General features: G+C 34.7%; 1 protein-coding gene across 1 annotated transcript; it reads left to right on the top strand.

The window, feature by feature from the left end:
* Positions 1–11,970: 11,970 nt before the first annotated feature.
* Positions 11,971–12,705, top strand: LOC136800408 (craniofacial development protein 2-like). The gene has a single exon (XM_067057066.1). It carries the CDS (start codon positions 11,971–11,973, stop codon positions 12,703–12,705), a length of 735 nt encoding a protein of 244 aa, XP_066913167.1.
* The last annotated feature ends 331 nt before the right edge of the window (positions 12,706–13,036 follow it).

Here is a 13,036-nt window from a genome sequence, read left to right as displayed (position 1 = left end):
TATTCAATAAATTACATTTTAAATGATATATTTGACATAAAGAAATTAAATTACACTGAAAATGTGATATTTTTCATTGTCATGAATGTCATCGTGCTCAAGGTGTCACAATAAAAGTTAGGAATTTACAGAACATTTCATGGATATGGCATCAATAGTTTACCGAGGGGACAGAACCCCCCCCCCTCCCCCCTAGTACAAATAGGGTTAAGGTCATTTTTTGAAGCTGAAAGTATGATGAAAGTTTAGTGTTTATATCTACTTGTTTTATTTATTTTATAACAGTTCACTGCAAAAAATTTGCAAAGAAGATTTATTTTATATTTTAATTTTACTTGTTCATATTATTTATAGACAGAAAACCCGCAAATATAATTGGGAACAATTTTTCGATCTTTTATTTTGAAAGTTTTTGTAGGAATCTATAAAGTTGTGCAGATATTTCGAGCTAGAATTAGCTATTTTCTATAAATTCGATGACAAGGTTTACTTTTGATTGACTTCAAATTAATCTAATACGTAGTTTCCTCGGGGTCTGGAACCCCTCCCCCCATATAAATTTTTGACGGACGCCATTAGTGAGACAGTCCTTTTACATACTTTTTCGGTGGCTAAAGAGGTAAAAATTAGCAAGTACCTTGCAATTTTAAGCTTTGTAATGTTATAAGATCATTTTTTGAAACTGCAAATTGGAAGGTTTAGTCTTTATATTTATTGTTTTATTTATTTTTTAACAGTTCACTGCATTTTAGCCCAAATTTATAAAAATAGATTTTATCGAAACAATATTTTTTATATTTTTACTTGTTCATATTATTTATAGACAGAAAACCCACAAATATACACAGGAAAAAATCAATAAAATCCACCGCGACTTTTTAGTGAATTCGCAGTGAAAAGCTGCAATTCACGGCGAAATTTAAACTTTTCATCGTGGATTATTAAAAGATTGCACCTTTTCACCGTGAATTCGTTAAAAAGTCGCGGTGAATTTTTTTTCATTTTTTCCCGTGATAATTGGGATACCTAGGTCTTTTTAAATCTTGAAAACCAATATTTATATTTTTAAATAAAAGAGCTAGACTTAATGTCCCCATTTTTCGTAAAAAGCCTCACTTTTACAATTGATAATACTACATTTATCAAGTTTTCGAAAGTCGACACCTACCCATGTCTCGTAGTTTGTACATTCGGAGTTTCTAGGGGCTTTAATATTTTTGTTTTAACAAATTTTTAACTGATTATGTAGGCAAACTTTCTTTCAAAAAATTGAGAGTCATTCTGGTTAATTGCTCGTAATTCCTCGTTGAAAAGATAATTCTGAGTGGAAGAGAGTCAGGCTTTAAAGATTTTCAAAGAATTCGAAAATGAAAATGTAAAATGAAGATTTTTCTACTTGGTCAATATATTAAAACATGTTCTTTAACTTTGAACTTCGCTGATTTCAAATATGTTATCGGATTTTTGATATCTTTCTTCGATCAAAAGTTACAGCCCTCCAAAGTAGATGAAAGGAAGAAATTTTGGCGGGAAGAAAATTTGGCGGTTTTGGCCAAATAAAGTATCCGTCAAATTAAAATTTTCTCAAATTTTGCTCAATTTTTCACTATTTAAGTCATAAAAGAGGCTATTTTAAACATTTTCACCTTAATTTTGAACCTTGAAACCCATCATCCGCCAAATTAATCTTTCTGCCGATCCGCCAAATTAAATTCCCTGTGAAAAAGCTTTTTGGTTAAAATGGTCAAAAAACGGGCAGAGACAGGTAAAATAGACCTACTTCGATCGAAGAAAGATGTCAGAAATCTGAATGCACAGCAGGAAATTCAAACATGTTACACCTAAAAAAGTATCGATTCTACGGTACGGGGGAGGACTCTGTATCTAGGGGAACCTAAAAGGTTTTATACATGAGTTAGGGACCTAAACTTGTTCTTTGTATAGAACTATCTTATACAGTATGCCTTTGATCTTGATTCTTGCTAAAAATTTGTAAAGCAATTTAAGAACTAAGGGTTACCTTTAAAATTTTTTACAAAATTTTTTAAAACTGTTATCCTTGATATTTCTTTTGCAAAGTAGTCAAAGCGGTTGTCATAAAACTAGATTTTATGATGATAAGTAATCCTCATTGTGAGGGATATGTAATTTGAAGATAATCGTTTAATGAACTGGGACCTGAACATTCTGAAAGGTGGGGGGGGGGCTAAATTTGGCGGGGGACCTAGAACCCCAGTTGGAGCTACATGTTTTTTTTAATAAGCATACAAAAATCCGAAAACAGGCTCAGAGATGCTTAGGTCGAAAGCTAAATAAGGAAAAGATGCTTATCCTAAAAAAGAGGATGCTTACAAAAGATAATGAATCAGGCTCAAAATATTCTTAAATTTGCCTATAGAATTATCGGCCCAAGTAGAAAAAGTCTTCATATTCTTTTTCTTCATTTTTCATTTTCGAATTCTTTGAAAATTTTAAAAGCCTTATATTTTTTCCACTCAGAATTATTTTTTCAACGAGGTATACCTTTTAATTATATTTCTTTTCCTTCAAGAGCAATTAACCGAAATGTGCGGACTGCCAATTTTTTGAAACACACTTTAGATTTTATTTCCGATTTCTTTTAATCGGTGGGTTGGATTTGTTAGTTTCATTTTTTGTCTTGTTATTTTAAAAGTAAAAGATGATAATTGATCGGAGCTAATTTCCCCCAATATTTAGACTATTTTCCACTTTTTGGTACTATGGCCAACATGTTTCATACTAGTTCCAGTCTTCTACATTAAGGGTTTTGCCAATGCTAACGTTAGATTGGGTCACCGAAAATATATTTAAAAAGTAACGTACTTATTCTGACCAAAATGCTGCATAAAATCCGCAAAACGGTCCTTATATTCTAGTATTAGCCAACTAGGTTTGAACTTTTAGTATATAGTGCAGGGGCTTATGTATCAAAAAAGCTTCTCGTGTGCACAGGTTTGTTACAAGCAAACAAACTTTTGATCTGATGCCCTGACCCCTCAAGGATCAAGAAAATCTTGGGTTACAAAATTCTAACACCCCTGTTGCCATGGAAAATGACGTCATTGGTTACCATAGCAACAAAAAATTAAAGTCGTCAAATTCAAATAATTTTTGTTCCATTCGAAAGAGCATGAAAAACTGGTAAAGAAAAAGGTCACAACCCATATCTGAAAGTGCGTATATCTCGAGATCACGGCTATTCACAGCGCGAAGCTTAGAGAATCGCGCAATGTAGATGGGGCCTTAAATCGCGTGTTTTTGTTCGGGCGGCTGGCGGCCTCAAAATTTATCTTTTTTGCTCATTCTTGTTCCTCGAATTACCAAAAATTTTGAAAATCGGAGAAATTTGGAGAAGAATTCTCTGGAAACCAAATTCTCTGGAGGTTAAAAACCAAAAATCAGAACTCAGAAAAGTGCATCCTACTTCGAGCAATGTGGAATTTTTTAGACTATAGTTTGAGGACACCTTCAAAGTATGCTTCAGGGATAAGCTGATGGAAATTTAATGCACAAGCTTTAGAGAATGGATTTGGATGTTCTGGAAAGGAGAAAGATCATGCTACCAGCAGGTGAAAATTCTACATCATTGTCATTTTTTTCTGTGAAGCTATGTCTATTTGAAGATGCACTATATTTTGCGCCAGAATTATGTCACTACTGCTGTTTGTGAGTGGTTTTCAAAGGTGATTCTTGAAGTTTAAGACCTAGCTACTGCCTATGAATTACTTTTATTGTTGTCAAACCCACTTCAAACCCTATTTAAGAACTAAGTTTCATCATAATATAGAATTTAAAGGCTAATTTAAAGCTTCATTACCAACTTTTTTTGTATCCCGCAATATATAATAGTGCCACAATAAGAAAGTCTTTCCTTACAATTTGTAGCATTACTACGTAGAGCCAGCCATCCCTATCTATTCTTAATAGGTAAAAACAATTAAACTTTCAGCTCTTAGTTGGTATGTGTAAAATGCAAAAGTGACATTTATATCGCAGGGCGTAACTGTGGGTAAAAATGACTATATTAGCTACAGCACTCAGCAATTTTTTTGTCTGATTGATGGATATTTCAATAACAGACTTAATACAATCATTATTGTATTCCAATTTTAGGGAATTGACAAGGCATGGTTTGTCAAGATTGCTCGGACAAAATCGCGCTGTGCGTTGAAATCCATTGGCTTGATATTGCATATTGTTCATCTTGACTTTTGTTCAGTACAAATAATCATTATTGAATGTTCGTGCAATGGCTTAGATCTAGTAAGTTTTATTTAAAAAATGGATGAACATTTTGTACAGTAACCTTTTCAACCAACTTTTTCACAAAACCTTTAAATTGTCAAACAATGTTTTGTCCAATTTCATTTTTAAATGGTCAATTTTTCATATGACTATAATAATTTTCAATCCTTTTTTTTTCAGGTACAATTTATCGCTTGCAAACCGAATACTGATTTTCAAAGCAGACGTTATGATTACGGGTTGGGAAATGACATACACAGCAGAATAGAATTCCTGTTGTTGGCTTTATGACGTGGTAGATGACTTTCATGAATAGATTTCTTGGCATTTTAGAACATTAACTTATACATCTGACCTTTGTTATTTACATATGTTGATCATGGATGAGAAATGTATTCAATTTACCTTTTCTCACGATTATAATCGGATAATATAATGAACAATTGCATTTCATAATTATATTTAAACCTGCACTTTTTAGTCAATCCATCATTCAATATAGCTAGACAAAGTCTATACTTTATTCGATTAACATTTAATGAAGAGTCCCCCATCGAGGGTGCGAATGTTGTATGTACCTAGTGTGAAAGATGACTGGACTGACAGTATTTGATCGATGATTTTTAATTTATATACTACTTAGCATCAGCTGGATTAGTCCCCAGTTTTCTTATTAATTGTAGCTTGAAACTCTTTTCATAATATTGGTAAACCAAAACTTTTTCAAACATTTTTGATAATGAAGCTTTTTACTTCTACAAAGGAATAGAACCTGAAGTAGAGAATTCTACAGCTAACAGGCAGGTTTCTTTGACCATCAAAGCCTAGAAACCTTTTGGAACTTTTGGACCCCCTCCAGGCCTTAAACTTTCCATGAGCTTTTGCTTCACTAATTAGCATAATATTTAGAAAAATATTCTTGTTATTTAATATTGTGGATTATTTTCGATTGTTTTTTATCTTATATATCCTTATGTAATCAGTCATTATTGTACACCTAATAAATCCTACACTGACTGAAAATATTTGCAAGAGATGAATTAAAACCTAATGCAAGTCTTGTCAACGTACTTTTTGTAGTAATTTTTATATCTTAAATGATGACACATTAGACCTTGGCCAAATATGTCTTGTTTATTTTGTAAGTAAACCCTCTCTTTTCACCTTTTTATTAGCAGTTATAAGTAGCTGCCTGGAATTTCAAAGATTTTTTCTTCCAGCTTTTAATTAGGTTGTTTTCAGAATTAAAAGAAACATACAATTGTATAAGAAAAAAAGCTTCTAAAGCCAACTAGGCCACGAGTTTGCTTGTTTTTTATGTTTCCCGCGCAAATTTAACGCGGTTTGCCGACTGGAACTAGGATTTTCGAATGTTTTGGACTAATTCGAATGTTTCGTTTCCCGTGGATTCAATATGGCGGCGCTAAAAGAAGAAACAACCGAAGCGAAAATTTACTGAAATAGGTGGTTTACTTTGGCTGAATACACCTTTTTAAAAAATGACAATGACTTGCAAACTGTTAAAAAGGGAATTATCAGCCCTTAGTCTAATCAATGAAATATTTCTTTGACGTCAACCTTCATTCGTATTTTGAATCAGAGCCATTCTTTTGGTGACATGCAAGCTTGAAAGGCATGTTCTCAAAGACTGATTTTAGCAAAGAAAAGTGTTTTAATGGTATGATATTGATTATTTTGTTCTAAAGAAAGGTTCTACTCGCCTGTTAAAAAGAAAAACCTGTATTTTATAGCTTAAAACCCCTTCAAAATAGCAACTTTAATGAAGGGCGTTAATTTACGCCCGTAAGCTTGCTCCTCCCGCCCTCTCGCCTACATAAAGCGCCCAAATCTAAAGCTTCGCGGGAATAGCTTGCGCTGAATAGCCGTGAGATATTAAGGAAATAAGGCATAATGACGTCATAAATGATGACGTCATCGAAAAATGAAAAATTGTCAAAATTCAAAAATTTTTGGCTCGTTCGAGAGAAAACCTTCCAGGGAACAAAAAATATTCGTATGAAAAAGCTTGAAAATCATTTTAAAAGAGGCTATTGGTATTTTTAAGTTTTGCCTGTAATCTGCTGGGCTGGGCCATCCACAGGCAAAAATAAAAAATATCAATTTTGGCTAATATACTTTCTTTAAATTATTTTCAAACTTTTTTGTAGTAATGTTTTTTGTTCCCTGGAAGGTTTTCTCTCGAATGAGCCAAAAAATTTTAAATTTTGACAATTTTTCATTTTTCGATGACGTCATCATTCATGACGTCATTATGCCTTATTTCCTTAATATCTCGAGATATACGCATTTTCAGATATGGGTTGTGACCTTTTTCTTTACCAGTTTTTCATGCTCTTTCGAATGGAACAAAAAATTTTTAAATTTGACGACTTTATTTTTTTGTTGCTATGGTAACCAATGACGTCATTTTTCATGGCAACAGGGGTGTTAGAATTTTGTAACCCAAGATTTTCTTGATCCTTGATGGGTCAGGGCATCAGATCAAAAGTTTGTTTGCTGTAACAAACCTGTGCACACGAGAATACATAAGCCCCTGCACTAATATTTTGTACTAAATTTAGAGGTAGATTAATCAAATAAATTAAAATTGAGACTATAAATCATAAGTACCCAGAATAAAAATTTTTAACTCTAAATTTAACTTTTTTTCAAATTTTAGTATTCTGACCAACTCGGTGCGTATTAGTACCAGATCATTGTAAAGCCCGAAGGGCTAGAGCAGAATCTTTAAACCTTTCTTAGGCAAGTATGGGCGAAGCCTTAAAAAATGCACCGCATTTTTGACAACGGATTGAATCTACCTTCCAGCCTTCGGCTTCTACTTCATTGTACCAGACCCCAAATTTCTGAGACTAATGACATCATCAGTTGCTGTCTTTGAGGCCATTTTAAGAAACTCGTATATAACATATATACCCCTAAAATACACCCCGGGGTTGGTGAATGAGGGGTATGTGCGGACGGGACCTCCGAAAACCGACCCTTAGAGAGACCGCAAATTTTAGTGAAAAAGTGACCCTTAGAGAGACTTTTTCGAAAAATTTTCTCTGATTTTTAAAAAATTTCCTACCCTTAGAGAGACTACTTCAAAAGATTTTCCTAAAAATCGTGAATTTTCCAACCCTTAGAGAGACTACTTTGAAATTTCCTGATTTTTGTAACCCTTAGAGAGACTTTGGAAGGTGAAAAAACCGACCCTTACCGTCCGCACATACCCAGCACCTATTTTTGCCTAAGTACCCCACCCCCGGGAATACACCGAGAATTATAGCAGGTGCAAACCATAGATTTCTAGCCCGAAGGGCTAGGGAGTCGTCCACATAGTACGTACGCACTAAAATGTCGAAAATCGAGCGAAAAAAATCGAAAATTCGAAATTCGAAATCAGCTATAAGGCCTGTTTATACGCCAGAAATCGAATTAGAGAGCGGAAAACCTTCAAGGGACTTCAAATTTTCATCGAAAACGGGAGCTTATCGAAATATAGAATGTCGAATAGTAGAGCGTCATTTATGAGAGTTTCTTAAGGAAATTTGACGGTGACTTTTCAATTTCATCGAAAACGGGAGCTTATCGAAATAGAACATCGAATTAGAGAGCGTCAACTGTAGTTTTTTGTATAAATTGCCACCGTAGCGAACTTGCGAGCGTCGCTTCACGAATATTTTTTTTTTTTTAATTCTAAGATTTTGCCACCTTGAAATGGCAAAACTTCATGAAATTCCTCTTTGGTATTGTATTATTGAGGTGGCTTGAAAATTGACTAAGAATGCCTTAAGAATACTTTCAGATGATTTTTTTTCGAAAAAGTTAAGAATATTCATGGTGAAATGAAAAAAAACACCATTCTTATAAAAAAGCGTGTCGTCTATTTTGCCAAAACGTTTTGACAAAAAAGGAGGGGGCAAAAGGAGAAGTGATGAAAATCTAGTCTATTTTGCCAAAACGTTCTGGCAAAAAGTATGGAGCGCTAAAATGTAACAATTATTTTCGTGCAGATTTTACACAACACAGTGCTTCCGGAACTATCCTCCCAGGTGCGTTATAGTATAGCTTGGTGACACTGGAAGGCTCTCATGGATGAAAGCTTACCGTCGTTAGACAAAACATTCCAATATTTCGCCAATTTTTCAAACGTTAAAATGGCCCGGAAAATGCAAAGTTCTGATATTCTAAAATACGAACCGAGGCTGGCACAGTTTAATAAAAAAAGAGAATAATAACATTGTCGGGAACAATTTTATGTTGGTTTTCCAGCTTGCCTTCTTGGCTGTACCGCATCATTTTCCGAATTTTTGCATTTGAATGTTTGGCAAAATATTGGAAAGTATTGTCTAACGACGGTATAGAAATCTGAAATCCAGTCTGAAGTCTTACAAAAATCTCCCAAAAATAGATTAAGGTAACCTTTTTATATTCAGGCCTTTTGTTCATTTGTAATGCGATGGCCTACACTACACAAAAGAATATTTGATGTTTCCAACTTCCCTTTGGTTGTCACTGAGAAAAGAATACGTCATGTTAGGTATTCCATAGTCCGTATAAAAAGACCATAAAAAATCGAGCTCCGTCACGTTTTAGGTATTGACATTTTGCATCAGTGTACAAAATTTCATGAAAAAATATAAAGTACAGCTCGAGAAATTAATGAAATACCGTTTTTCCGGCGAAAATCGGCTGGCTTTTTTTTCCGGCGATTTTTAGAAAATTCCGGCTTCAAAAATAATTTTATTGACAACTGAACCATACTTGATGGTGGGCACTGCTATTAATAATGTTTTTGTGTGAAAAAACAACGAAATATAAGGAAAAAGTCCGATGAAAATCTGCAAAAACGGCGATTTTCGGCATTTTCGGCCGGAAAAGATTATTTCTCAAAAATCGGAATCGGTCATGTTTTGGGTATTGTTAATACGCATCTTTGTGCAAAAAATCAGAAAAAACTAAAGAGCCAATCTCGAGAAAAGCTGGTAACAGACGGACGAACGAACGAACGAACGGACAACGGTTAATTTATAGGACCTCCAGGTAGGTCCAAAAAGTTACACTTTGAGGAAGGGGATGGGATATAGCCTGAGAAAATTTTAAAATCTCTCATATTCAGACAAAATGTAAGGAAACTAATGTGTTTATAGAGGTAAGCGAGTCAAACATTTACTTTCGATTTCAAAAACGAGATTTGACTTGTATATCTACACTGTTAAAATCGTCCTCAGGCGATCGATTACGTCATAAACAACACTTGCCTCGTTTTCGATGTAATGATATGGTAACTTATTTCCAACGGGATTTCATAAAGAGGCACTCTTTTCATAAAAGTATAATTTAAGGTCTCAAGGGAGATAATCACCTTGGTAGTTTTAAAACGAGGCAAGTGTTGTTCGTGACGTAATTTATGAAAAGGTCTATTTATAGGGACCTCCAAGTAGGTCGAAAAATTAATCACCGGGCCTGCATGAATGACCTAGTCTGTTTGTTCGAAATAAGGGGAGATCCGTTTTGCCTAGACTAGGGATCCATAGACAAGAATGGAACACGGAATGTAAGTGCATTTGTCGAAATATATTTGAAATAATCACGAAGTATGCAGATAAAACGAGTTAGATCTTATATAAATAAACATATAATTAAAAATTACTAAAATCAAAAAATTACTAGAAATTAATTTGTTTGTTATTTCTTAGTTTATTAAATAAAAATAAATTCTATTATTGGAGTGTAATTAAGGACTCGTTTATTTCGATACCTAGGTTATCTCAGTAAAATTCACTCACTAAAATTCACAGCATTAACCTGCTTGTTCTTGACGCCAGTCTATTGTATCACCCTCAGGCTAGAGTTGATAGGCTAGAGTTGAAAAGCTAAAATCCTAGAATCTTGATGTAATCTTTTGGGCAGCCTGGAGATCTGAAAATTATCCTACAGATGTGAGGATGGGTACAATTGAGTACACGTATTTCTAAGGAACACAATTATGATGTGATTTGGCATTAAAATAATTCAAAGCCTATCCTTGAATCAACTGGAAACCGAAGCAGAATAAGGTTGGTTTTGTCGCAAAGCGAAGAAAAACACAAATAAACTTAAAAATGTGGCTTGGAACTTCTGTCACAAATCAAACTAAAACTGAAAACGTCTCCACCGTGTAGAATCATAATCAGATTCTTCTTATCTACTGTGAAAGCAGTAAGCCTACATGACACAGAAACCTGGGCAATAACTAAGGCTTTGCACAACAAGCCACATGCTGATTGGACCTACCTGATAATGAAAGTTAGACAAATGAGAGCAAATATAGACATTAACGTAAAAGACCCTGAAAAACGAAAAAACAAACGAACAAAAAAGCGAACGAACGATTAGAGCAAGAATTCATGAATAAAATATTTAGGTGTAAAACTCGAGAAATTAAAGAAATGCCGTTGTTCCGCCATGACAATCAGCTGCTCCGGCAATTCTTAAAATTATCAGGAATTGCTATCAATAATATTTTATGTGAAACAAGCCACATGCTGAATGGACCTACTTGGCGATAAGAGTCAGATAAAATAAAATAAATTGCTAGAGAGTAAGCAAATGCAGTGAGCAGCTTGAATAGATGTAGACATTTCAAGTCATAAGTTAGATAAAAAGTGAAGAGTAGAAATGGTTCACTCAAAATGTTAAAGGGATAACCAGATAAAAAATGAAACTTGGCTAAAAGATTCCTTCCATGGTCCTTAGTAAGACCTCAAAATATTTTTTCTGACAAACATGCTGAAGTTAAGATATATCGATTTGAAATCTCAGATTTTCGTACCTCACATGTACCTCACGTTGAAATTCTATTGTTTTCGAGCTGAAATTGAAAATTACAAACCTAAATATCTCAGCTTTGAAAAATAAGTAGCCCGTAAAATTTGGAGGTTTTACTGTAGACCATGGAAGGAATCTTTAGGCTGAATTTCACTTTTATCTGGTTATCCCTTTAAGAAGAAGAATAAACCTTAAGGGAACTTATTCTGGCGGGAACTAATTTTGGCGGGAACTTATTTTGGCGAATGATGAAATTTTTTAATTTTGGCGGGAACTAACTTTGGCGAATGACAGCGTAAATCTGTTCTATTTTGCTTTTTTTGAGCAACTTTGATGAATTTCAGGGTTTATTTAGGCAAGAAAACAAAAAATTTAATTTTGGCTGAAACTTATTTTGGCTTTTAGCGGGAACTAATTTGGGCGAATTCTGTCTAAATTCGCCAAATCCGCCAAAATTAGTTCCCCTAAGGTATATATTGCGTTCAACTCGAGAAATTCTAGAAAACTCGTTTTCCCGGTCATAATCGGCTGCTGCAGTGAATTTTAAGGTATAAGGAATTACGAGAAAATGCCAAAAAACCGGTTTTCCAGGATATTTCGGGCAATTTCGGCCGGAAATGAATTTTTTTCGAAAATCGGGCTCCGTCACATTTCGAGCATTGTCATTTTGCATCGTTGCGCCAAAAATCAGAAAAAAACTACTGAACCAATCTCGAGAAACGCTGGTAACAGACGAACGAACGAACAACCGAACGAACAACGGTTAATTTATAGAACCTCCAGGTAGGTCCAAAAAGAAAGGTAGAATACCTATTGGAGTTCAACTACGGAAAGAAATAGCAAAGAAGAGATGCGTCCATCGAAAATGGATAGAATCATCGAAAATGGATGGAATCATCGCCTGTAGAAAAAGAAAAATTCACAAGACGTCCCAAGCTTGATAAAAACAAAGGAAAAAAGGAAAACTTTATTCAACGGAAGTTAAAGTTCATCATTAGCACATTAAATGTTCAAACCCTACCGAGCGTTTTAAAGAAGCAAGAATTAGCTCATCACGCAAAGACGCATGGTATTGACGTTATATGCATACAAGAGCACAGGATTGTCCACAGTGAAATCCTTCTTCAAGAAAAAATTAACGGCTACACGCTACTTACCTCATCAGCATGGAAAAACGACATAAATGCTGCTACAGGTGGTGTCGGCTTTCTCCTCTCATACAGAGCTGTTAAGTCAATCACAAGCATCAAAAGTCACAACCAGCGAGTCATCGAATTAACACAAGATGGCAATCCTAAAACAACGATACTATCTTGCTACAGTCCTCATAACAACTACCCCGAAGACTCGATCAAATCATTCTACCATGATATATTTGCTATCCTCGACACTATACCCGCACATAACTTTCTCTTACTTGGAGGTGATTATAACGCACAACTAGGTCCTGAGGATGCCCGTTTCATTTATTCTACTGAAACAAATAGAAACGACACATATCTGAAGGACTTCATGCTACAATATAATCTCATCGCTACCAACACTGCTTTATGCTATAGGAAAAATAGACTCTGGACGCATAAGAAGAGAATGGCCAAAAAGCGCAACTTGACTGCATCTTAATCAAACGGAAGTGGTTCAATTCTGTCAAAAACTCCTGCTCTTACAATTCTTTTGAAAGTGTCAACTCCATGATGTCACTGCATGATAAGCTACAGGAATAGTAAAAGGCCCCAAGATAATAGTATGACTAAAATTGACTGGAAAGCTGTCTCCAGGGACAGACAGCCTGTAAATCGATACACTATCTCTGTCTCAAACCATAGTGTGCACCCCCCTAAATTTAGGGGGGGGGGTTTTGTTGATTTCGGTTCCAAATCTTAAAGTGGGACTTCGGATTTTTTGGATTTCAGGGGGGATTAACAGGATAAGCTGGGACTAAAATTTGATTGGT

Source organism: Clytia hemisphaerica, unplaced genomic scaffold, assembly GCF_902728285.1.
Source record: "Clytia hemisphaerica strain Z4C2 unplaced genomic scaffold, Clytia hemisphaerica genome assembly, whole genome shotgun sequence".
NCBI lineage: Eukaryota > Metazoa > Cnidaria > Hydrozoa > Leptothecata > Clytiidae > Clytia > Clytia hemisphaerica.
This window is presented reverse-complemented; position numbering and strand designations above follow the sequence as displayed.

Bases quoted from the DNA above. Each gene is read 5' to 3' on its own strand.
- LOC136800408 (XM_067057066.1), top strand. From the start codon at position 11,971: ATGGAATCATCGCCTGTAGAAAAAGAAAAATTCACAAGACGTCCCAAG.